This window comes from Schistocerca cancellata, chromosome 3 (assembly GCF_023864275.1).
Source record: "Schistocerca cancellata isolate TAMUIC-IGC-003103 chromosome 3, iqSchCanc2.1, whole genome shotgun sequence".
NCBI classification, from domain to species: domain Eukaryota; kingdom Metazoa; phylum Arthropoda; class Insecta; order Orthoptera; family Acrididae; genus Schistocerca; species Schistocerca cancellata.
Window position 1 is genome coordinate 42,460,880 of NC_064628.1, and position 27,873 is coordinate 42,488,752.

General features: G+C 42.5%; 1 protein-coding gene across 1 annotated transcript in view; it reads left to right on the forward strand.

The window, feature by feature from the left end:
* LOC126176880 (lipase maturation factor 2-like) overlaps positions 1 to 27,873 on the forward strand; it is an 89,893-nt gene that overhangs the window by 29,668 nt on the left and 32,352 nt on the right. Inside the window, exons 5-8 of the mRNA XM_049924080.1 lie at positions 11,676 to 11,854; positions 25,477 to 25,597; positions 25,768 to 25,899; positions 25,982 to 26,187. Coding sequence (XP_049780037.1) covers positions 11,676 to 11,854; positions 25,477 to 25,597; positions 25,768 to 25,899; positions 25,982 to 26,187 — 638 coding nt within the window. The remainder of the gene's footprint in view (positions 1 to 11,675; positions 11,855 to 25,476; positions 25,598 to 25,767; positions 25,900 to 25,981; positions 26,188 to 27,873) is intronic.

Sequence of the window (27,873 nt, forward strand, 5' to 3'; positions counted from 1 at the left end):
AGAGGCTACAACCCTGTCTCACTCCCTTCCCAGCCTCTGCTTCCCTTTCATGTCCCTCGACTCTTATAACTGCCATCTGGTTTCTGTACGAATTGTAAATAGCCTTTCGCTCCCTGTATTTTACCCCTGCCACCTTTAGAATTTGGAAGAGAGTATTCCAGTCAACATTGTCAAAAGCTTTCTCTAAGTCTACAAATGCTAGAGACATAGGTTTGCATTTCCTTAATCTTTCTTCTAAGATAAGTCGTAAGGTCAGTATTGCCTCACGTGTTCCAATATTTTTACGGAATCCTAACTGATCTTCCCCGATGTCGGCTTCTACCAGTTTTCCCATTCGTCTGTAAAGAATTCGTGTTAGTATTTTGCAGCTGTGACTTATTAAACTGATAGTTTGATAATTTTCACATCTGTTAACACCTGCTTTCTTTGGGATTGGAATTATTTTATTCTTCTTGAAGTATGAGGGAATTTCGCCTGTCTCATACATCTTACTCACCAGATGGTAGAGTTTTGTCAGGACTGGCTCTCCCAAGGCCGTCAATAGTTCTAATGGAATGTTGTCTACTCCTGGGGCCTTGTTTCGGCTCAGGTCTTTCAGTGCTCTGTCAAACTCTTCACGCAGTATCGTATCTCCCAATTCATCTTCATCTACATTCTCTTCCATTTCTATAATATTGTCCTCAAGTACATCACCCTTGTATAGACCCTCTATATACTCCTTCCACCTTTCTGCTTTCCCTTCTTTGCTTAGAACTGGGTTTCCATCTGAGCTCTTGATATTCATGCAAGTGGTTCTCTTGTCTCCAAAGGTCTCTTTAATTTTCCTGTAGGCAGTCTCTATCTTACCCCTAGTGAGATAAGCCTCTACATCCTTACATTTGTCCTCTAGCCATACCTGCTTAGCCATTTTGCACTTCCTGTCGATCTCATTTTTGAGACGTTTGTATTCCTTTTTGCCTGCTTCATTTACTGCATTTTGTATTTTCTCCTTTCATCAATTAAATTCAGTATCTCTTCTGTTACCCAAGGATTTCTACTAGCCCTAGTCTTTTTACCTACTTGATCCTCTGCTGCCTTCACTACTTCATCCCTCAGAGCTACCCATTCTTCTTCTACTGTACTTCTTTCCCCCACTGGTGTCAATTGTTTCCTTATACTCTCCCTGAAACTCTGTACAACCTCTGGTTTTGTCAGTTTATCCAGGTCCCATCTCCTTAAATTCCCACCTTTTGGCAATTTCTTCAGTTTTAATATACAGTTCATAACCAATAGATTGTGGTCAGAGTCCACATCTGCTCCTGGAAATGTCTTACAATTTAAAACCTGGTTCCTAAATCTCTTGTCTTACCATTATACAGGGTGATTCAAAAATGCATGTAAATATTTTAAGGGTGTATTTGTGAGGTAAATATAAGACAAAAATGTTCTATAAATGTTTTTCCATAAACGTTTAATTCCAGAGTTATCGTTAAATACGAAAGTCATGTCCGTATCAAAACGACGGCAGTGCAAGCAGCAGGATGCCATATTCTGGTACGTAATTCACATACGTATCTCCCAACAGTTGATTCGAAACTGCATGAATAGTGTTTGTTTTTGTTTGCACGTGATGTTTACTCCTACTGTACGGAAGATGGCGCTGATGTTGTTGGTAACGGAAAAGTACGTCCTGTCGTTCATTCATCGTCGGAAGGCCAAAGGTTTCGTGCACATGATGTACTCAAACAGTGAGTATGCTGATATGCACCTTGTGTATGGTGCAGCAGATGGAAATGCACTTGCAGCAAGACGAAGGTACAGTGAGCTGTTTCCAGGAAGACGGTTACCAAGTCATCAGACGTTTGTATCTGTGGACAGACGTATGCGGGAGTATGGCATTCGTCCTGGGCCGCATTCAGGTCGACCACTTGAGCATGCAGTGAACGTCGAGGAACATGTTTTGGACCTGGTAGACCAAGATCCATCTATCAGTACGAGACAAATTAGTGCAGCTGTACGACTTCCACAATCTACTGTATGGCGGCTGCTTCGGAGACAACAGTTGCATCCATTTCACCTGCAAAAAGTGCACGAATTGACACCTGAAGACTATCCTCGCCGTCAGCAATTCTGCCAGTGGTTACAAGAGCGTCATTTGAATGATCCAATGTTCATTCGGCGGATATTATTCACAGATGAGGCCATGTTTACTCGTGCGGGTGTAATCAATTCGCATAATATGCACCAGTGGGCTGTCGAGAATCCTGGCGCGAGAATTGTGCGTGGATATCAACATCAATTCTCCACAAACATTTGGTGTGGTATTGTGGGGAATTACTTACTCGGACCTCATGTTCTGCCTCCAAGGCTGAATGGGCACGCGTACTGCGAATTTGTGGAGGGAGAATTGCCTGGATTGTTACAGGATGTCCCTCTTGCAACACGAGCCACCATGTGGTTTATGCACGATGGTGCTCCCGCCCATTACAGCCGCAACGTAAGGGCGTACCTCAATTCTGCGTATCCACATCGATGGATAGGTCGCGGAGGACCAATTGCTTGGCCAGCCAGATCACCTGACCTGAACCCTTTAGACTTTTATTTATGGGGCCGACTAAAGACATTGGTGTATTGTTCTGCAGTACCGAACAGAGAAGTGCTACAACAAAGAATTGAAGGTGGTTGTGAAATTATTCGTGGAGAGTTGAACGGACTGTGTAATGTGCAGAGATCATTGATGCGACGAGCACGGGTCTGTCTGCAAGTTCAGGGACAGCATTTTGAACATGCATTGCATTAAGATTTGTGCAAATACAGTACAGTACAGTACAGTCTGTAAAATGCTTCAATTTTCCTTAGTTATTGTGCATTGCTGTAGTTCAATCAACAGGACCTAAATTAATACAGTGTTCGCGAGGAATTGTTTCAGTTTGTTACGTCACGTTTATTTATCAGTTTGCGTTGTTAGTCCAAATGCACTGTAATTAAACTGTGAACTCTGGGAATTAAATACCTTACGTTGTATTGAATGTATTATCCTGTTTTGTTCATAACTCTGTAATAAGCCAAGTATGGAAAAAATTGTATAGAACATTTTTGTCTTATATTTACCTCACAAATACACCCTTGAAATATTTACATGCATTTTTGAATCACCCTGTATAATCTATCTGATACCTTTTAGTATCTCCAGGATTCTTCCATGTATACAACCTTCTTTTACGATTCTTGAACCAAGTGTTAGCTATGATTAAGTTATGCTCTGTGCAAAATTCTACGTGGCGGCTTCCTCTTTCGTTTCTTTGCCCCAATCCATATTCACCTACTATGTTTCCTTCTCTCCCTTTTCCTACACTCGAATTCCAGTCACCCGTGACTATCAAATTTTCGTATCCCTTCATTATCTGAATAATTTCTTTTATCTCATCATACATTTCATCAATTTCTTCATCTGCAGAGCTAGTTGGCATATAAACTTGTACTACTGTAGTAGGCGTGGGCTTCGTGTCTATCTTGGCCACAATAATGCGTTCGCTGTGCTGTTTGTAGTAGCTTACCCGCATGCCTATTTTTTTTATTTATTATTAAACCTACTCCTGCATTACCTCTACTTGATTTTGTATTTATAACCCTGTATTCACCTGACCAAAAGTCTTGTTCCTCCTGCCACCGAACTTCACTAATTCCCACTATATCTAACTTTAACCTATCCATTTCCCTTTTTAAATTTTCTAACCTATCTGCTCGATTAAGGGATCTGACATTCCACGCTCCGATCCGTAGAACGCCAGTTTTCTTTCTCCCGATAACAACGTCGTCTTGAGTAGTCCCCGCCCGGAGATCCGAATGGGGGACTATTTTACCTCCGGAATATTTTACCCAAGAGGACACCATCATCATTTAACCATAGAGTACAGCTGCATGCCCTCGGGAAAAATTACGGCTATAGTTTCCCCTTTGCTTTCAGCTGTTCGCAGTACCAGCACAGAAAGGCCGTTTTGGTTATTGTCACAAGGCCAGATCAGTCAATCATCAAGACTGTTGCCCCTGCAACTACTGAAAAGGCTGCTGCCCCTCTTCAGGAACCACATGTTTGTCTGTCCTCTCAACAGATACCCCTCTGTTGTGGTTGCACCTACAGTACGGCCATCTGTATCGCTGAGGTACGCAAGCCTCCCCACCAACGGCAAGGTCCATGGTTCATGTGGGGGATATTTGATCTACGTGTAGAAAAATGTAAGTTAATGCTGATGAGTAGGTGAAACAGCCCTGTAACGTATTCGAATACAGTATTAGTAGGGTGCAGGCTTGACACTCTCACTTTGATTAAATATCTAGGTGTAGTGCTGCAGAGTGATATGAAATGGAATGAGCATGTCGGGTTGGGAGTAGAGAAGGCGAATGCTCAACTTCATTTTGTTCGGAGAATTTTGAAAAAGTGTGCTCATCCAAGGAGAAGATGGTATATAGAATGCTAGTACAGCCCATTCTTGAGTACTGTTAATGTTTGCATCCCCCACCAGATGTGATTAAAGGAACACACAGAAGCAGTTCAGAGGCAGGCTGCTAGATTTGTTACTAGTAGATTCGATCAGCAGAAAAGTATTATGGAGATGCTTCATGAGCTCAAATGAGAGTCCCTGGAGGGAAGATGATGCTTTTTCTGCAAGGCACTTTTGCGCAAATGTAGAGGACCGGTGTTTGAGACTTAACTGCAGAATGATTGTACTGCTGCCAATGTACGTTGTGCATACCACGAAGAGAAGATGTGAAAGTTAGGGCTCATATGGGCACTTTCAGACAGCTGTTTTTCCGTCACTCTGTTTGCTAGTGGAACGGGAGAGGAAATGACTACTAGTGTTACTAGGTATCCTCTGCCATGCACCGTATGGTGGTTGCCAGAATATATGTGTAGATGTAGAAGTATGCATTAGCTATATCTGGAACATGGGCACTGTGCAAAGGCTATCTGTGTGACATAGCTGTAGTGGGATGGTGCCCATAGGAAGAGTGCTTGGTTTAAGTGGATGACAGCAGGCAGACAACATGCAATGAAGAAACTTTAACTGCCCTAAGCTGGTAATCATATACCTCCAACAGTCTGACTTGAACTATCAGATAATTGCAATGCTTAGAGATACAATCCTAGGACATTTCCTCCCTTAGATTCACCACGGGAGTAATATTGATTTAGGAAGCAAGGAGAGAAATGTGCCCCTTGAATATTTGGTATGTTTCTGAATGAATGGCAAATTCTTCTCAGATAAAAAAAAATCATTGCTCTTTGTAGAATGAATTGAAGATAAGGCACAATGAAGTTGCCTCAGCAAATAAAATAAGAAGCAGCTCAATGTTAATCAAAAATCACTCTCTCCCAAATATGGACCCTGCTCTCATGTAAAAAGCTTCATGATTTACCCATTCATCATGATCTTAAATTTAGAAATGAGTGAAGAATTGTAGATTAACTTAGACATGGAGTCTACTTCCTCCATTGTGTTCTGTGAGGTGCAGAGAATGACAGGACAGACACTGGAGCATTCATTCTGGCGTTTGCAGGCAGTGCACTCCCAGAAAATGAAAAGAAAGAGCTATATCTATCACTGTAATGTCAAACTATATACATGCCCTCCTCTACACTGGTTTAAATTTGTATGCTTAAGACAAGTCATTGCACTGCATGAATGAATGATCTAATCTGTGGAGACTGTGCTCAACCATTAGCCGAGAACACTCCACGAGAATAATCTCTTTGCGTTAATTGTTGGGAAGGGAATTCTCCCTGCTCACCATCTTGCCATGCTTTTCCAAAAATATTGCAAAATGCAAGATGTAAAACCTTCTGCCAACATACTTTGAGGGTCATAAGATATAAGTAAAAGTAAAGCCAGGAAGTTTCAATCTGAAGATTGTTTTGAACATCACTGTACTTTTCTGGGCATGGTTCTGTTGAAGGTAGTATGCTGTCGCCTTTCTGCAACCTCTGAACTGACTTGTTCAGCCAGTTGTAGGGAGACCTTCACAGCAACTTCACATTTTTTGTATCAGTGAGCATTGCCATAGGTGATAAAAGTGAAAGATAAAAATAGTAGGATTGACCACTGAACAAACCTAAGACCTTTGGATCTGTAGTCTGGCACTTTACCACTCCACTGAGCCACACTCGGAAGATATGTGAATGCTTAAATTCTGCACAGATGATGACAATTTTCATGCATGTAGGTACCAGGATGCCTAACATCGACAGTTAAGGGGTCATTAGTTCACCTCCAGGAATCCATCCAGGCATTTCCCAACTGCAACTGTAATTCCAGAAGGAAAAAAAAAAAGAGAATGTAAGAAAAGAAGAAACAGAAAGGAAGACCATTCCAATACAATATCCCTAACAACCCTGGATCCCCAACCACCACCTACAGAAATTATGGAAGTTGACAGTAATCCCCCACAATAGAATACACTGGTCACATTTAATCGTGATCTAAATTCTCACTTCTTTCACACTGTCTCCTCTTTCTCTTAAAACACTGGCTGTGATTAACCAGTGGAACATCTATGGCTACTTCAGCCACCTCATTGAACTTGCACAATCCACTCAGATTGGTATACCCCTATAGGAAACCTGGTCCCCAACAGGCTAATATCTTACTCACTTAAAAAGCTTATTATAGTAACTTTTTAGCTATTGATCTAAGGACCTGTATCCCAAGCTCTCTCATCCATTTACCGTGAGCTATAGCCCACGTGACATATGACAGCACTTCCACACATAGGCACATAGAGGCGGAGCAGTAGGGAAATGTGGAGGGGACGAGGTTTGCATAAGTGTGGCTGCAGTGAGTGGGCAAACAAAGCACGTGTTGCAAAACTGTGTGGGTAACGAAAAGAATCAGATGCATTTGGGTGCTGTACATTCTACTGTCCAGGACATCTGCATAGTTTTTCTATGACGAGGTTGCAAAATTGCTACAATATGTTGCCCAACGTATGTGTACGAAAGAGCTTTTTACAATTATTAACCAAAAAGTCAAGATTACATGGCAATCTGAGAGTGAAAATCTGTGAAATTGACTCCATCTATCTATATGCTGAGAGTCTGTACCAGATAAAAATTAAGTTATGCCTTCAATATACCAAAAATTAATAAATAATACTGAAAGTTTCCTTTATTTGTGATCTACATTGTTGAGAAATATAAAACTAAGTCGTATGCAGTGTGACAAACGACTGCAGTGCCATCTAAATACGGCATGTTCACAGCCTTCCCCCTTCCCCCTTTCCCCTTGTGCCGTTCAGTGTGGTGTGGTGGTGGGGGAAGAATGCAGCTGACTGGGCACTATGGCATGCAAGCCAGGGCACGGTTCGTGATCTAAATTCTTGGCCATCCCTGGGCTACATCCTCTTACTTAAAGGTGACTGAACAAACCTCGCTGCCACAGAAATGTAGTGTCTTTACTGCAGGACTAGCAGTCATTAAGTGAGCTCTCAGGTGCATCCACAACTGCTCAGATGAGTCTTTTTTCTAATTTTCCTTGACTCTGGGCCGTTCATAAGTCCTAATTCACTATTAATCCTGACATCCACTGGTACTACCTTTTCAAGACCTTCTCTCTGAGCTCCAAAACACCAGAAGGCCAGTTGTATTTCTTTGGACCACTAGTCACATCAGAATCCCAGAAAATGAAATCAGATCAGCTGCCGAAAAAGGTGTCCTGTCGTTAGAGATACACGGCTGTTATTTATAGGGCCCTGTCCTAACAGTTTATAACATTGTAGACTGGGGAGTGGTATGCTGTAGCTACCACTAACAGGCTGTTGTTGTTGTGGTCTTCAGTCCTGATACTGGTTTGATGCAGAAGGTTCTGCAACTGCACGGATCTCTTTGTGCAAAATGTCTCACCAAGACCCTACAACTCTGTCAACTGTGCGTCGGCCACACTAGACTGAATGGTGCATACATTCTTAAACGAGCTGCTCCGCCTTACAAGAGTTTTTGTCCTCCTTTACACACATTTTAATAGTGCCCCACTCTTCATGTTATAAGACAGGCACTGAAGGAAGCTGTCTATTAACACCCTCCTGCTAACACCCTTTTCCCCTCTCACTCCTCCCCATACCAGTTTTAGCCAATGACGTCCAAGCACCAAACCTAGTTTTATGCTTTGTCCAACTGAGACAAAGGTGAGACAATATGGTATTGCTGTCCTAGCCTCAACCTCAGAGGACCTCTGACAGATGGGTTGACCTCATCCCATCTTTTGACTCATTTATCCTTCTACGTCCATCATCATTTGAGTCTAAGGGTATTAACTTATTTACTCTGTCCATTTTATTGACCTGGCTGTGTCACCAGTAAGTGACTGGAAGCATCTCTGTCAGGTGTGGAAGGTACTCCTCTCGCCGCTTGATGTGCCCTGGGGGTCTTAACCTATTTTCAGTCAATATATTGCCTCCCAAATTATCTGAATTTACTTTGGCTTTGTAGTTGGTTTTATTCTTTCTTTTACTTTTTCCATCCAAGTTGAAATTATTAATGGCCTTTTTGGCTTTCCATCTCATTACTTTGGGAAGAAGTTTATCGATAATTGAATTCCCAGGATGAAAGGACTGATAACCTAGTGGTATGGTCACTTACACCCATCAATGCAATCCCCAAACCTCATGTTTATATGTTTTTTTCTGCTCAGTACATAAATTATCTTTTATACAGTTTACCTTGCAACCATATAATGCTAAGTAATTTTGTTTCGCCTTCCATATTTGGAGTAAAACGCATTCTAAAAAGTTTGAAAATGGAAATGTAATGTGTGTGTGTGTTTGTGTGTGTGTGTGTGTGTGTGTGTGTGTGTGTGTGTGTGTGTGTGTGTGTGTTATTTATTAGTCACAGTTTACTTTTGTATTTTTCAGTCATCATTGTCTTTTACCATCCTTGTTTAATCTGTAAAATCTTTATGTAACATAGCAAAAAAAAAGTAAGTTCACATGGCCTGACTATCTGAAGCTTACCCACTGCATGCTTCTTATGTCCTTGGAGCTCATCAGCAGCTTGGCAAATCAACTGCCAGCATGGTGATAATCTGAGTTCTAAGAGAATGAAATTGTTCACTGGCTGCGGTTGAAGCTTTTGAGAGTACGCACATTTGTTTTAAAGATGGTAGGTTTTGCTTGGTAATCATGCCATAAAACTACAAAAAAATGGTGATACCGAAGACAAAGCCATTACAGATTCATCTTGTAGTCAATGTGCAGGATAAACTGACCATTGACTTTGTTAGTCAGTTGAAGTAACATGTATTAGAAGTTGATGTTATTTGATTGCTGGTATGTAAAGAGGTATATTTTTAACTAAATCTGTGGGAGGGCAGTTACGAATTGTGCAGGAGTACTGCCACGTCGTTGAAACAAAGGTGTTTTTTATTTTAATAAGGTGGTGTCCTTTTAAACCCGCAGACGTGCGTCTTTGTGCATGCATCTGCAGACATGCAAGGAACCAGAGATGTCGATGGGCAGCAGAGTTGTACAATATATGCATGAAATTAGATCTATGGCTGCACGGTTGATATCAATGTATCACTGCAAGCTGCACCATTGTGATGTCTTTGTGAGTTCATTACAGAAAATGCCAGATTTCACAATTTGTCCTGTTATCTCTCTTAATTAAATTCCTTGCCAATGAATTTTTAATTGCTTCTTTCCCCACTGAGTCCGAGAAAGATAAAATTGAGGTTTAAATTTCGACGTTATTGTACACCGTAGTGCCGAGTGTCAATACAGTGCTCTGCTACCACCAATTCATTATATTGTAAGAGCCAGGTGTACCTGCAGTGCTCTGTGTATCTCACATGGACTGAACATATTGTCTGTCTGATGTATGAAAGGCCACACTCAAGGGGTGTCTTGTAAACTGCAGGCTTCCGGAGCACCAAATCATCCTTAATAGACCCCAGGAGTGCTGCTGTCTTTGGAGGGCAAAAAATCACTTTCACTTTGTGTTTGCTGAGGATCCGTCCTATTTTTGATGATAGGCTTCCCATGTGCAGCCATAATTTCATGCATATGTTGTACCTTTTTGCCACCGATCAACGTCCCTGGCACCTTGTGTATCTGTGGCCGCATGCGCAGAGGTGCAGTTTGCGGGTTTTAAAGGACGGAGCAAGTGCTCGAGTGTCAGTCACCCAGCTCATTCTGAAGATGGCTGGATGGTATACTGTCGAAATACCAGAAGTAGTGAAATTCATGTGGCTGTACACCCAAAATTTTATGGAACAAGCATTGCGCTGCAAAGCTATGAAGATGCACGGCATGTTAAAGATCCTGACCTGTGGGATATGAGCATTGGTGTGAGGGTGGGTTTCAACGTCACTTTTTTAGGTTTTTCTCGAATAACTTAAAACCTGCAGCGTCTAGTGAAAATGTTTCTCAGTACAAAATTATACTACATTAAGTAGCCTCCAAAAATTTCTTTTCATTTTTTATGTAGGACTAATAGCTTCCACCTTCAAGGGATGGAAAAATAACAAATTATTAAAAAAAATTATTCTAATGGTATGATTATTATCTTTAAACAAAGTGGGTTAAAAACAAAAAAGTGTGTACCATATAGAAGTGCAGCATAGCCGTCCATAAAAAGAGATAAGTTGCGTTTTGGTGGTGTAAAAGTGTGAAGAGAGGAGATGTGTGGGGTAGACGCACAAGGGAATGTGGATCGCTAGGTTGTGTTCATATACTTTCATGGTTCATAGGTCTGCAAACTGAAGAGTGAGCAGGGGATTCTGAACTGTCCTCCCGTGCCCCAGCCCCTCTCCCTGCCCTAGCTCCTCCCAGCCCTGGACCCCTCACTACCTGTCAGCCCCGCCCCCTCTTTCCTCTGCCTCTCTCCACCTCTGCCACCCCTCTGCCCCCGCGTCCTCCCCTCCCGTTCACTCCTCTTCTTCCTCCTCCCCATTCTAATCCCTTCTCCGAGCACCCATCCCCTTGTCCTTTCTCTGCCCTAATCTTCCACCTTGGCCTCCATGCCTAAGTGAAATTTGTTCTTTTGTAGGCATAATCATTTTAGTTTTGCATTTTTGTTAGTTTTTTATCAATCTTTTTGCACTGACCTTAGTTTCTCTATTCTTTTGTTTAATATAGAGTATGGCACTCTGTTGTTTCTAAATTCCATACTCATTGTTTTTCAGTTTTATACTATTCTTATTTGTCCTTTGCCTATTCATTTTTTACACACTCACTTCTTTGATTTGCTATAATTCTTGGGCCTTGTGGAATAATTACTTTTGTCTTGCTACTCTTTGATACACAGATAAAAATATGTGGCATGGTAGTAATCACTCTTATAATGCATTAATGGAGTTCTTCTTTTCCCTTCCTGACAGTAATTTCCTTCACTCTAGAATTCAATATATTCTTGTTTTTGTGCAGATTAACCCACTTTATCTTGTTTTGTAGGATTTGATTGGTCCTCTAATCGAAGTGCAATTAATACTCTGAGGAGACTCCCACCCAGGAGTTTGTTAACTTAACAGATGGATGGGCTGACCATTACTTACTTTCAGGAGGCACAGTTCTGTTTAGAGTTGTGTTTCCTGAAGGTATATACTGATTGGTGTCTTGTTAACGTAACAAATGTAGTTAACTGTTTTTCCCCCCTTTTTCCTTGTATTGCATGATAATTGGTATGTAGTTGCATAATGTTGTTTCAGCACTCACTGTGCATTTTGAATCACAGTGCATACCCACTCCCTTGGCTTGGTATGCGCACCACCTTCCAAGATGGTTCCTGAAACTGACTTGTGTTGGAGCTAATATTGCTGAGATGCCTTTACCACTCTTGTTCTTCGTTCCTGTTCGATCAGTAAGGGTTGTAGCATTCTATATACAGGTTTGTACCATTAATTATTTTATAATTTTGTAAGTTGTATTTTGTGTGTGTGTGTGTGTGTGTGTGTGTGTGTGTGTGTGTGTGTGTGTGTGTGTGTTCAGGAAGTTGTTTTGAGATACTGTGATTTGTTCTGTCAGGTTTCTAGTGCTATAAGCTGTTGCTGACTGTAAGGCAGTGCAGCTTAGATACTTTCAATTTGTTCTGAGTCTTCTGAAGTTAATTGATCAATTGAACACAAGCAAGGTTTCAGAGTTGTTTGCTGCTATAAATAATTAAGATAAAAGTGATTATAAACATAACGTCCTTTCATCATGTGGGTTATCTCTCATGGTGACAAAATAAAACTTGCTGTTCTTATCAAGGAAAATTCTCAACAGTTGCATTTACACTGATCAACCAGAATATTGTGACTATCCACCAGATAGCCGCTATGGCCACCTTTGGCACAAATAACAGTGGTGACCTCTTGTGGCGTGGCAGCAGTAATGCTTTGGTAAGTTTCTATAGGGAGTTGGCACCACATCTGCACTAAAGTTACTTAATTCCCATAAATTTTGGGGAGAGGGGGCGATGAGCTCTGAAGCCAGATTCAATCACATCCCAGATGTGTTTGATCAGGTTCAGATCTGGTGAGCTGGGAGACCAGCACACATCAGTTTGAACTCATCACTGTGTTCCTCAAACCACTCCAACATATTCCTACCATTGGCATGTGACGCGTTATCTTGTTGAAAAATTCTGCTACTGTAAGAAAACTTGATCACTGTGAAGGGGTGTACATGGTCTTAAACCAGTGTATGATACTCCTTGGCTGTCATGGTGCTTTGTATGAGCTCCATTGGACCAATGGGGGCTCACGTGAATGTTTCCCAGAGCGTAATGGAGCTACTGCCAGCTAGTCTCTGTTCCCCTATAAAGATATCAAGGACCTGTTTCCCTGGAAGACGAGGGATTCACGCCCTCCTATCAGCATGATGAAGAAGGTATTGGTATTCATTATATTGTGCAGTGCTCTGCCACTGTGCCAATGTCTAGTGCCAATGGTCATGTGGCCATTTGTCATAATTAACATGCATGGCTCGTTAGTTGCAGAGGCCCATCGTTAGGAGTGGTCAGTGCACTGTGAGATCAGACACTTTTACTCTGCCTAGCATTCAAGTCTAATGTTAGTTCTGCCACAGTTCAGAACCTGTCCTGTTTTACCAGTCTGCCCAGCCTACAATGTCTGACATCTGTAATTTTGGGGGTGGCTGCCCAACCCCACGATGTGTAGGTGTGGTTTCACCTTGGTTTTGCCACGTGTTGAAGACATTCACCAGTGCACACCTTGAACACCCAACAAGTTGTGCAGTTTTCGAAATGCTTATGCCGAGCCTCTGGGCATCACAATCTGCCCTCGTCAAACTCAAGATACATTGCATGGCTTCCCCGTTCTACACAAGGACACCCCCCTGTGGGCCCGGGGGTTAGAATAGGCCCGAGGTATTCCTGCCTGTTGTAAGAGGCGACTAAAAGGGCTCTCACACCTTTCGGCCTTTGTGATGGTCCCCTGTAGGGTTTGACCTCCATTTCTCACAATTTTCCCGAAGAGAGCTCAGTTGGGGAAGGGCGCCTTACAAGGTGCATCGTGTCCATTGTGCATGGAGATCTTTAGCTCACTTTCTTGTCGTCACACTGCAGTCCAGCTCATTCTCCATCTCTTGGGTGAGAACACCTGGGTGCATTTTCCACCATGCACTATGCAGTGTAGCTTTTTGCGCCGACAATGACCATGGACTTCTTTGCACCTCATATCCAGGATGGTAGCCAGTCCGTTGTGGTGGGGCCGCCATGTACAACCAATAGATTGTAGCCCCTGACAACACAGGGATCACTCTGCTGATACCTGTGCCGTCAACTCCCCATGTATGCCAAAGGAGTAGATGCCCATCATCCTTGGGTATTGGGACTCTCAGCAATGGCCATCCTGCCAGGTGGCCTTTCTTGCAGCTGGGTGGCACCCATGGGGAGGGACCATGGTCAGAATTGGTGGCATCAAGGCGGATAACACATGAAGAAGTGTACCACGTCATCACTTGCTGGTGATCGAACACCAGCAGTCTCTAAGCGTTCAAAGTCTCAGTACAATGCAAGAAAGTGTGACCCTAAATCATTCCCCTCCCTGGCCACACCAGGCTAAGGATGGCAGCGAACCTTAATCACCCTGGTACCTCGTGTGTATGAGAACTGATGGGGACTCCTTTGTTTCGATGAAGCCACAGTTTTTTTGAAGAGCATATAGAGGACAAGTTTGGGGAGGTGGATGGCTTGTCCAAAATGCGATCTGGGTCAGTCTTGATAAAAACAGCATCCTCTGCCCAGTCACGGACCTTAATCGCTAATAACAAGTTGGGGGATGTTTCTGTTACCATCACGCCACAGAAGAGCTTAAATATGGTCCAGGGTATTACCTTCCACAGGAACCTTCTTTTGCAGTCTGATGATGAGCAGCGCGCCAATTTAGAGCGGCGAGGTGTTCATTTCGTACAGGGCATCCATCGGGGTCTGAGGAATAATCAGGTCGCCACTGGTGCCCTCATCTTGGCCTTTGAGGGCAATACCTTAACCGAGAAGGTCAAGTTGATGGTCTACCACTGTGATGTCAAGCCATATATCCCTCCCCTGATGTGTGCTTTAAGTGCTGGAAGTTCGGCCATATGTCTTCCTGCTGTACTTTTGGCCCCACCTGTCAAGATTGTGGACATCCGCATCACATCCCAATAACCCATGTGCCCCACCTCCCATCTGTGTCAACTGCAGACAGCATCATTCACTTTGCTCACCAGACTGCAGGATTTTACAAATAGAGAGGAAAATCATGGAACGCAAGACCCTGGACCAAGTGACCTATGATGGTCTTAGGAGAAAACATGAGCACCTACATCCTGTGGCTATGAGCTCCTCATATGCCGCTGCTACGAGAACAGTTGTAGCCCTAACAGTTCCACGAATTCCAGTCGGCTCTCAGAGCCAGAGGGATACACCTGCCCCCTTAATGGTGGGGGGGGGGGCATTTCCCCCTCCCTCTGTTGCCCCCTCACTGCCTACCTTGGGTGCACTCCCACCCCTACCCCAACCATCGGGGACACCAGTCCCCACTTCTGAGCTGGAGAAGCGAAAGTCTTCTGCGGCTCCTCTCATCAGGTAGGGTCCGTTGGGTCACTCCCTTCCCAGGTTTCTGCTAATGGGAAAGATGATGCCCTCCAGTGGCTGAAGTGACCAAAAGCAGCTGGTCGTAGGGCTTCACGATCATCCTCAGTGCCAAAAACTGAATCAGTGAAGCCCTCCTAGCCAGAGAAACCCAAGGAGCAGCGATAAAAGTCCAAAAAGAAGGCCCCTAAGACCAAGGAAATTGCAGTGGCACCCACACCACAGCTACCTTCAAGCTCTGCGTCTGGGGATAAGGTGGGGATTCTGGCATCTGCTGAGGATTTAGATCTCGCTGGACCTTCAGACACAATGGGTATGGACTGCTCTGGGGATAAGTCGGTGGTAGCAGGTGAACCTGCGGTGTAAACTGCCTCATTGAATGTTCCATGCCTTCGCAGTCTCATAATGACGTCATCCTCCAGTGGGATTGTGGCCATTTTGTCCACCGCCTGACTGAGCTATGCCAACTGTTAAACTTTATACCTGCTTTCTGCATTGCCGTCCAGGAAACCTGGTACCCGGCACTGCGAACCCGTGCCCTCCGAGGCTATAAGGGATATTACAGGAACCATAGCGACTATAATCGAGTGTCAGGTGGTGTTTGCATTTATGTCCTAAACTCAGTCTGTAGTGAAACTGTGCCCCTTCAAATCCCTCTTGAAGCTGTGGCTGTCAGAATAAGGACAGCGCAGGAAATAACTGTCTGCAGTGTGTATCGTCCTCCAGATGGTGCTGTACCCCTGAATGTATTAGATGCACTGATTGATCAACTCCCTAAACCTTTCCTACTTTTGGGAGATTTTAACACCCATAACCCCTGGACCAGGTTCATTCACAGACACCTCCAGGGTGGCACCGTGCTTACTGGCTGAGGCAGAGATGTCAAAACTTTACTGTTTCAGTTCGACCTCTGCCTCTTAAATACTGGGGCCGCCAAACATTTCATTGTGGCTCATGGTAGTTACTCAGCGACTTATTTATCAATCTGCAGACCAGGTCTTCTCCCATCTATCCACTGGAGAGCACATGGGGACCTGTGTGGTAGTGACCGCTTCCCCATCTTCCTGTCACTGCCCCAGCATCAGGACCTTGAACGCCTGCTCAGATGGGCTTTAAACAAGGTGGACTGCAAAACTTTCACCTCTGCTGTCACCATTGGCTCCCCTCCATGTGGTAACATTGATGTGGTGGTCGAGCAGACGACTACCACAATTGTTTCTGCGGTGGAAAACGCGATCCCTCACTATTTAGGGTGCCCCCAGCGAAAGGCTGAAGTCACTGAGACAATTACGGAACGTCGGTGGGCTCTACAGCAGCATAAGTGGCACCCTTCCCTGGAGCACCTCATAGCCTTTAAATGGCCCCTTGCCCGCATTCGCCAGCTTATCAAAAGATGGAAGCAGGAGTGTTGGGAGAGATACGTCTCAACCATTGGGTGCTGTACGTCAACTTCCCACCAACAGGTGTTCCTGTCATTAACATAAATGGTGTGTTATCTACCGACACAAATGTGATGGCTGAGCGCTATGCTGAGCACTCTAATCTGTTGCGATGGTGTCTTTCCATCATTCCGGTGCTTAAACCATGTAAAAACCCACTTGATGGGGATAGCTATCGGCCCATCAGCCTCGCCAACATTGTTCGTAAGGTGCCAGAACGTATGGTGTGTCGGCAGTTGGGTTGAGTGCTGGAGTCATGTGGCCTACTGGCTCCATGTCAGGGCGGCTTCCGCCAGGGGCACTCTACCACTGATAATCTTGTGTCCCTCGAGTCTGCCACCCGAACAGCCTTTTCCAGATGCCAACACCGTGTTGCTGTCTTTTTTGATCCATGCAAGACATGTGACACCACCTGGTGACATCATATCCTTGCCACATTACATGGGTGGGGTCTCCGAGGCCCGCTCCTGATTTTTATTCAAAATTTCCTGTTACTTTGTACTTTTCGTGTCCAAGTTGATGCCTCCCATAGTTCCCCCAATATCCAAGAGAATGGGGCCCGCAGGGCTCCGTATTGAGTTTATCTCTATTTTTAGTGACCATTAATGGTCTAGCAGCAGCAGCTGTAGGGCCATCGGTCTCAACCTCTCTGTATGCAGATGACTTCTGCATTTTGTACTGCTCCACCAGTACTGGTGTTGCTGAGCAGCACCTACAGAGAGCCATCCACAAGGCAGAGTCATGGGCTCTAGACCACGGTTTCCAGTTTTTGGCTGCAAAGTTGTGTATTATGCACTTCTGTCTGCGTCGTACTGTGCATCCGAAACCAGAACTTTACCTTAAGGACGATCTACTCACTGTAGTGGAGACTTATCGATTCTTAGGACTTGTTTTCGATGCCACGTGACTTGGCTTCCTCACCTTCGTCAGTGCCCTCTGCGGCATGAGCAACACCAACTGGGGTGCAGATAGTTCTATGCTGCTGCAGCTCTACAGAGCCCTTGTTCAATCCTGCCTTGACTATGGGAATGTGGTTTATGGTTCAGTGGCATCCTCAGCATTGCATTTACTTGACCCAGTGCATCATTGTGGCATTCGCATAGTGGCAGGAGTTTTTAGGATGAGTACACTGACCAGCATCCTGATGGAGGCCGAAGTCCCTCTGTTGCACGTTAGGTGTGGTCAATTGCTCTCCAGTTAAGTTGCACACCTTTGTAGTTCTCCTGCGCATCTGAATTACCATCTCCTTTTCCCGTCCACGGCAGTTCATCTCCCTCATCAGCGGCCCAGGTCAGGGCTTAAAATTGCAGTTCATGTGCGATCCCTTCTCTCCGAACAGGAGTCCTTGCCTTTACCACCTGTACTTGAGGTTCATTCGCAGACACCTCCACAGTGTAGACCTAGGCCGCAGCTTTGCATGGACCTTTCACATGGCCTTAAAGACTCTGTTAACCCTGCGACTCTCCGCTGTCGCTTCCTCTCGATTCTTGACATGTACCGGGGCCATGAAGGGGTTTACACTGATGGCTGATGGTCACATTGGCTTTGCCTGTGTCCATGGAGGACATATAGAACAGCACTCCTTACCAGATGGCTGCAGTGTTTTCACTGCCGAACTGGCGGCCATATCTCGTGCTTTTGAGCACATGCGCTCATCCCTAGGCGACTCATTTCTCCTGTGTACTGACTCCTTGAGCAGCGTACAAGCTATCGACCAGTGCTACCCTCTTCATCCTTAGGTAGCGACCATCCAGGCACCTCTCGCAGGGACTATGTGGTTCTCTGTCGGCTCCGCATTGACCATACGTGGCTGACACATGGTTGCCTCCTCCGTCGCGAAGACCCACCTTGGTGTCACTGTGGCTCACGAATGACAGTCGTCCATCTCTTGCTGGACTGCCCACTTTTAGCTGCTCTGCGACGAACCTTTAACTTTCCAGCAACCTAACTTCGGTGTTGGGTGACAGTGCCTCAACAGCAACTTTAATTTTATTTTTTATTCATGAGGGTGAGTTTTGTCATTTGCTCTTAGTTTTAATACATGTCCTTTGTCCCTGTGTGTCCTTCACTCTAGAGCTTTCAGGGTGGAGACTTTAATGTATTGCAGAGGGGCTGGCTTTTCCTTTTTATCCTCATGGTCAGCCAGCCATGGTAATCTGCTTTCTTTTTTTAACCTATTCTACCTGTTTCTTGTGTCTTTGTGGTTTTCTTGTCCCCTTTTGTCCATTCGAGTGGTTGTTGCCCTTCAGTCATTGTTGTGGTTTTTCCTTTCATTTGTGGAGTGTTGTCTCACACTTGTGGCACTGTTTCTGTTGGAACAAGGGACCGATGACCTCGTAGTTTGGTCCTTTCCCCCCTCTTTTAAACCAACCAACACACAGACGGCATGCTCACTGTGTGTGTCTGGCGAGCACTCGTGCCTCACGAGATAACGCTGCTTTCACATAAACGGGTTTATATGGATAGTATGTCTATGGTCACAATGTTCTAGCATATCAGTGCATGGTCTTGGAAGTGGATTTAGTTAAGCTGTTGAAATTTGTGAAATCATACATCCCATCTTTATGAGAACATTAGTGTTTCAGTAGAGCTAATGACTGGTGTGGTTCATTAGATAATACTCAGTAAAAGTAATTACAATTGAGTTGAGACTTCATACAATAATCACAAAAGTGGCAAAAGTTACACCTAGTAGAAAAATGGAGAGTGACTCTTTTGTAATGGAGATAAAAATTAATTGGAGTGACAGATTTTGTTAGTCAGCATCTAATCACATAAACTGAAACTACTTATGTTCTTTGTGTGTACAGTGTGTTTCAGGCAGATTATTAAATATTTTAGGAGGGGATAGTACAGACTACCTCGAATAAAACATTCCATATGTCATATCCAACTTGTATCGCTTACAGAGATGCAAATGACTACAGAGAAATTTCATGTGTCGTGTTGCTGTGGGTTTATTTATCGATAGTAATTTTTGTATGTAATTAAAGTTGTGAAATTATGCTTGGTGGTGTAATTGAATTTTTCAACTGATTGTGATTTTGATTTGTTAGCCAATTATTCTGCATCGTTTAAGCATGCTGTACATATTTACAAATGCTGAGTATGCTGATATGACATTTGTGTCTGGATTTTGTAATGAAACGCTGCTGCATCTTTAGGTAATAGGATAGATGATTTCGTAACCACAGAGTACCAGATTGAAGAGCGCTTACTCAAGTTTTCACTAAACTGCAAGAATCCAGTGCAGCACTCAGCAGTCAGATCGCGGTCTGAGTCTGCAAATGAACAGTGTGAGGATGAAGCAAAAGCATTTTCAATTGCTGGAACATACTCCTTGGAAAGGCACATGCAGAATTTTTACACATACTGGTGTTCCACAAACATAAAAATTCAGACATTATGTACGTATGCCCTCCATCCTTATTTTTTGCAATGAGTTCAACTCCTTCAAGAAGAAGAAAAAGGTAGATGATTGGAGTTTTGTCATTGGCTAATAGCAAATAGCCGAGTAATCCCATTGATACTGTTTATTGATGGGGCCTCGTCATTTGTGATTGCATCAGTCACACTCTTCAACTCGCATACATGGTGTGACATTGTGGGTACTATACTCCACAATAGATTAAAATAAAATCTCAATAACTCTGAGAAACAAACATTAAAACTTCAAGGAAATTACATAAAATTACTAGGTTACAAAACAACAAGCATTCTCTTTTTCATCCATCATCTATCTCCAGAAATATTTCACCATGCTACTTGTGCTGTATATTTCGTCACACAGAGCTTCTGTTTTATAGAGGTACTGATGTCATAGTTCTGTCGGCCTTTGTGTGAAATGGTCCTGGTGCCATTTCACGCTGGTCTTTGTCAGACATCAGATTTCTTAAAGGCATGTGTATGTGGCAGTTGTCATCAATGCTGTTTGTGAAGTCGTAATTGAGGCCGCTAGTGTAAAAGTTGATGTAGTCTGGTCGGACTGCAGTTGTCGGCTGACAGGGTAGTTGACAATGTACCACCTCTTTTGATGGCGGTAGGTATGCTAGTTTAACCCTTTTGATGGACTCTTTGTTTGGTTTGGCTTTTATCAAGAGCATCATTGCATGTGCATCTCTTTTTCTAAAGCCAGAAAGGATCCTTTGTAGAGCGGTTGCTAAGGTGCTCCAACATCACCAGAGAAGAGCATGATGTGGGTGCAGTGAGCCATGTCTTTCTGCACAAAGATTGGCTATTGCGCATGACCTGGCACTGTTGAAGGGTGAAAGCTCGAGATGCAGTTCCTCAACTGAAGCACCAAGGAGCCAGGGTCCTCTGTATGGTATCCCTGTTGTGTGGAGAAAAAATCCAAAGGCAGCCTTAAGGTTTCACTATACACTGTTTCTGCAGTTGATGTACCAAGGTCAGATTTGACTGCTGTGCACAGCCCCAGTAACTCCAGCAGTAAATCAGTCAGCCAGGAAGACTTGTGGCACATAAACACTGACTTCAGTGTCCTGTGCCACTGTTCCACTGTGCCATTGCTGGTTGGATGATAGCTTGTGGAACGATACTGAACAAACTTGCATAGCGTGCTTCGCTCATTGAACAGGGCTGACTCACACTAACAGCTCTGGTCTTACCTCACGTACTGTGGGCACCTGAACTGTGATATCTCGTGTTTCTGGTTTCTGCTGTGACGTCCATGATAGAAGCCTCGACCCGTTGGGTAGATCTGTTGATAGCTGAGAGAATATGTTTTAATCCTTGCTCTGGTGATAGTGGCCCCATGAGGTCTATGTACATATGTGAAAAACGACCTGTTGGCTCCTCAAAAGAACCAAGCAGTTTATGAACAGAACGTCCTACTTTGGCCCCTTGACAAGGTAAGCATGTTTTAACCCATAAGTGGCAATCTCATGAAAACAGTGAATTGACAGGCCTCATCTTGCATTTAAAAATCCTTGATTACTTCATAGACTGCCAGAAGTTCCCAATAGAAGGCACTCCAGTTTTTCTGTGCCTCAGACGACTTCCAAGAACAAAAATTGAGCAGCTGCCGTGATACATTTATCTTTTGTTGTAGCATCGCCTTATTGCAGTCGACTAGTGTCGACGACCACTGCTAGTGCTGCTGAAGGTATGGGATGAACCACAAGTACTGCTTCTCCCACAAATGATTTAACTTTGTGAAATGCTACTAACATCTCCAGAGTTCATACGATAGCTCCCTGTCCCCTCGAATGGCTGCCTGAAAGCACTGCTGAGAGTTGTGCCTGTCCCTCAGCTTCCTGTGGTAGATGTTGTCTGTGAAAACTGACTATTCCCAAGAACCAGCATAACTGTTTATATGTTTCTGGAAGCAGTGCTGCCTGCAATGAGACTACTTTAGATAGCAAGGGATTAATTCCTTCTGGGGCTATTCGATGTCCCAGAAAATTCTCTACTACTTTGCGAAGGACACAGTTGTCTCTGTTTATCTGCAAACCACATCCAGCAAGTCTTCCAAAAATAGACTGTAACTGGTTTTTGTGCTTAGAAGTGAAAGTAGAAAAAATTAACACATCATCCAGATGTTCAAAACAGAAGTTAAAGCTGGGTAAGCACATGGCTGATCACTTTTGATTACCAGTTACCAGAAGTGTGCATGATACCTGCACAGTTTCCCCTGTTAGCTACCGTCAACTCATGCTCTGTGTCGTCTTTCTGGTTGTGTGCCAATGGACATGTTTGGAACTGTGTGGATTTGCTGCTTGAGAGCATTGAAGTTACGTCATAGCACACTCACCTGTTCCGCTAGTGGGGTTTGTTGATCTTTAACCTTGTTGTTTGCGCCTGTACTCCCCATGTTGTGACGTCCTATTTGTGAAACTTCTCTCATGTCCAAGAGTACCAGCATGTGGTAAAGTTGATCTGCAATAGAGTAGCTGAAAGTCAAGAGAAGAGTTGGTGCCAGAAATTGCTGCACTCTTGACCACGAAAGGTAACTGGCTCATCCAAACTTGCCTAAGCATAGTGTCAGAAACCTCAGGTGCAAAAACCAGTGATCATAGGTGTTGCCAAAAGACCAAAGGAATTTTGTCTCTCATTGTTTCTCTGTACAGCACTTGCTGAATGTGAACAACTGTTGGTTTGCACACTCATTAGAGCTCATTGATTTTGATGTGTGTATATTTCCTTTCCAAGAGTGTATTGTGCAGCAGGTCTGCTAGTGACAGTAATTTTTGTGAGTCCAGTGCTCCCACAGTGATGAATTGAATGGTATTGTCCGTGGTTCCGTAGGCCTCAAATGAGAGATCAGGAAGTTGGGACGAAAGGTCTGGCATCTGCAGCATATACAGTGGCACAACAAATTTACTGTGCAATGTGGAGGGCACAGTGCAGCCCATTGGTGGAATGTCTGTGACTTGCTCAGATGTTAACCTTGGTTGTGGAACATTCTGGTATTCTTCGTCCACTCCTGATATGCGTTATGAGAGTATAGAGTCTGCCCCTTCAGGCGAACTGATTTCACTCATAATTGATTTATCTTCTGTCATAGTTGAGGTCACTACTCCATAGTGGATTAAGAGATTTCATAACTTAATTTTCTTTACTTTTATCACTTCCAGAATCTCAATAACTGTGAGAAACACACATTAAAACTTCAAGGAAATTATATAAAATTACTAGGTTACCAAACAACAATGAAGATCCTCTTTTTGTGTGTCATGTAGGTTGGTTCAGAGATAGTCTACCATACTACTTGTTCCCCTGCTCACCTTGCCACAGCGTACACACACATGCCTTTGTGGAGAAATATTTGCAAGAACACTTCTCTGTAAATCTAAATCTACATCTAGATTTTGCAAACCACCATGAAGTGTATGGCACGGGGTATGTGCCATTATACTAGTTATTAGGGTTTCCTCCTGTTCCTTTCTTGTATGGAGCATTGAAAGAATGATTGTTTGTATGTTTCTGTGCTTACTGTAATTATTCTAATCTTAATCTCACGATCTCTATGTGAGCGATATGTCGGGGGCTGTAGTATATTTCTAGAGTCATCATTTAAAGCTTGTTCTTGAAACACTGTAAGTACACTTCCTCCGGGTAGTTATGCTTATCTTCAAGAAACTGCCAGTTCAGTTCCTTCAGAGTCTTTGTGAAACACTCCCACAGGTTAAACAGACCTATTCGTGCTGCCCTTCTCTGTATACCTTAAAAATCCCCTGTGAGTCCTATTTGATACAGGTCCCACACACGAGTAGTATTCTAGAACAGATCACACAAGTAATTTTTAAGCAGTCTCCTTTGTAGACTGATTGCACTTACCTAGTGTTCTGACAATAAACCGAAGTTTACGACCTGCTTTACTCATGACTGAGCCTATGTGATCATTATATTTCATATTCTTACAGAGTGTTACAGCCTGATTTTGTATGAATTGGCTGATTGCCATAGTGACTTATTGATATTATAGTCATAGGGTACTTCATTTTCTCATTTTGCGAAGTGTGAAATTTGTGGTGTGTTAAGATAGGTAATCAGTTAATTGTTCATAGTGTCCCACTGTCTAGACTTTCTTGAAAATCTGCTTCCAGCATTATGGGAAGAGGTTCCTTTAGTCACAGGGATGGTTATGTGCTTCTAGCATGCTCATTTTAGTTATTGGGCAATCTAACATTCCCAAGAAGATGAATCTGAATTCTCTCTTAATATTGCCTGTTATTAGGAATATTAGATTCCGTTTGTAATCCTGTCTACAAAGGTCCACAGAATCACCAGATGCATCAGCAGAACTTGTAAACAGAGTTAATCTATGGTCTGAGGGAATCCGCAATGTGCAATTCGGGCCCAATTAGTGAAGCTGAAGCTGGACAGTTTTCGCAGCGAAGGTGTGAAATAGCATTGACTGTGCTGCAGGCTCATCCACAGCATCAAACTTCATATAGAATCCGTGCCATCTGAAAATTGACTTTGTGAGTAATAAAATGAGTAGGTAATGTAATTGAATTGAGTCTCAACAGCGATCTCATGATGAAATTTTATCACTTTTTGTCTCCACAGTTCAGTGTTGAACACATTCCATACATGTACACAATCCAATTCATCATTCCTGGAGTAACCCACATGCACAGAGCATCTATTATATTTACAATAGATACACAATAGTAGGTCGACTACTGTCGGCCAATACACATAAGTACCACAGTTAACAAATACTCACACACATGTTGTATGGTCATTTCCTATAAGAAAAGGGGATACTGTAAATCAACAGAAGTGGTCATATTTCTTTGCCACCAAGGACCTAATACCTTTCCCATTTAATTTTTTTGCCAGTGAGGATAGTTGAAAGGCCAAGTCGAAAAAGAAAAATGCAAACCTATGACAAAGTGATTGTTCAGATTACAAATAGCGCTACACTCGTAAAAGAAAGCCAAAGCACCCTTAGAAAAGCTGCAAGAGGCCTATGAAGAGAATTTGAAGATGCATTGACGTCAGATGTGGAGTGTAGGAAAATCTACTTTGCACTTTGAATGTCTTTCTTTAAGAACTTCTGTGAGTATATGCTTGGTCTGCATTCCAACTACTGTGTCTCTGTAGCCAATAAAAATTGAAAAGTTACATAAAATGTTTTATTCGAATCAGTCTGTACTGCCTCTTCCTAATATATTCACTGTTCTTCCCAAAACATCATGTGTAGTTACATCTAGTGCTATGCAGTTTTACTAGTGCTTACAAAACTAAATTATAGCTGTATATTTTGGTCATATTGCATATTTTACAGCGTTAAAAGATATTAAGTTTTATATGTACCTTGAAATAACACCACCTTGTGACTGACATTAACATTGGGTATACTAGCATTCAAATTGCAACAGACCACTTGTATAGTTGTCTACTCTCAGAATGCAGTTGTTAGAAATGTCAAACTTTACAAGATGCCATTATATTTGTGTATGCAAGTAAACAAATCATAATTACTTTCTCCATGATCATGTGATTAATTGTGCATCTATTTTTCAGCTCTTCCTGCAAGTGTGCATAATACTTACTGGAAATTACAACTTCTTCAATTTGTTGACCATTGTATTATGCTTATCACTATTAGATGATGACTTCTTCCTCAAGAAAAAACCACAGAAGGGTATAGTAAATATGCTAAATATTAGCAAGATACTGTAAATTCTGTTAGCTTTTTCAAGTTGTTCATTTAAGAGTGACTATTTAATCAATTATTGTACTCAATGATCTTTCTTACATGTGATCTTTAACAAAATTTTCTTAAATTCCTGTTTTGTAAAACAAATGCTACAGGTGCCTCCAATTTCTGGCCTGGGTTATTCAGTAAAGCAGTAACACTTGTAGTGTATGCAGCATTGTTGTATGGCACTGTTGTTTGGTACTCCTTAAGAATCACACCAAAGAATACTATTGAATCTGATATTGGTGAGTACTTCATTTACTGTTCTTTTTGTTACTTGTGTAATTCAGATTCAATGCTAAACCTTCTTTTCCCCACAATTTACAGCATTCACCAGACAGCAGTTTGATCAAGCATTATCCAAAGCAGTTCCCTTAACTATATATGTGGGACTGGCATCACTCGGACTAGTCATTGTTGAAGCCGTGTCTACAGCACTTGTTGAATCACAAACATTTGCTCGACGTGCTGTAACTGTACTTACAACTCTCCTATATGCTGCTGCTGCACTTTTCATTTTTGCCATCAGCACTGTAAGTACACAAATTGCTATTTTTAAACTGTGTTTGTTAAGGTATTAATCGGAAGATCATTCCTCTAGTGTTGTTTGTAACATGTACAAACATAAAATTGGATTAACATCTTAGCTCTTGAATAATTTTTAGTAACGTTTGACACACACTGTCTTCCTGAAAGTTGAGAAAGACATGATTGATAGTATAAGTACTTCTGTTTTCTTACTGTTACTTGACCTGTTGTGCGATTTCAATATAAAGCCAGGTTTAGCTAACTGTGGTATAACTGAGTTGGTGTCATTTTATTCATCTGTTACTAATACTTGGAATAGCAGTCTCATTCATTCAGGTTTGTGATATACATATATTCTGCCATCATCTGAAGAAACTTGTATTGTAAAAGTGAGTGAGAAGTGTTCAAAATGCCAGAATTACGCTTTTGTGAATGCTGTGAGACCAATGGACATCGCAGGGGTTTCAATAACTTAATAAAAACTCAGTGTGTTGCTGTTGCCACATATAATTAAAATATTAATCAAAAACTTATTATTGAGCTTGAAAGTAACATGGACACGTAACACAATACTCCATAGCCAGTTAAGTAAAGAATAACACATGCTGCGTGACCAGTAAAACATACACCATGTGCTTCTGAAGTTTAAAATAAAACATGGGGGGGGGGGAAGTGTGTGTCAATTTGCCAATGCCCAAATGTTTGCATACAGTGGAGTTGATGTAGAAGTGTGATGCACCAAAAAAAAAGGAAATATGCCTAGCAGTGGCAATAAAAGTTGCCAATTGGTGGTCGTCCATACATCTATACTAATAATAAAACTCTAAAACTGTTGTCTGTCTGTTTGCATTTCTGAATGTGCTAGTCTCCAAAACAACTAGATGATTTTTCATGAAGTTTTCACAGGTAACTTTACTGTAACTTGGCTTAATTTCGTCAAAACAGGAACATGGCGAAAAGGTAAGATATTTAAAGTTTTATCTAAAATTGCCTGCTCAGCTTAGTAGTTCAGATGTTAATCATGGTGTAGAGCCAATAAATGGTGCTGTTAGTTTTGTAGCACACCAAGAAAGCAATAGATGGCACTCTTGAGTTTTTTAGCTCAGTGACAGATGTATTTTTAGGAGTTTACGTCAGTGACAGAATTACCTACCACAAGCTTGCTTTTACGAATACAGACTAACAGTGAATTTATGTGACTAGTATGTAAGGATTTACTGATTTTGCTTTGTGTATAAAAAACTTAATGACATTGCTTTACTGCTTTCAATAAGTTTAATTTATATCATTTGCTAGGGAAAATGAATTTATAAAGTTTTACTTTGTGGTTTGGCTGCCTACTCATTACATTTAGATTTCAATTGTTTATGAATAAAAATGCCTGGAAATGTCTTCCCGACTACACCAGAATGAATAAAAGACTGAGGACTACATGGTTTCAAGAATCAATTGAAGATAGTGAAGTGAGACTTACTATGGCTCAAGAACATCAGGCTTGTAATTACTGTTTGGAAACTCCTTCCAAATGTACATTGTCACAGTGGTCGAAATTGTCATGTGTTATCTTGCTCCTCAAAACCCTTTACTCATGGAGTCTTCAGGTTACTTCTCTCCAATGTAATAACAGAGTTTTTAACCCCTAATACCGCTTATTCCCCTCAATTTACACCTTCACTTCAAAAATGTATAGT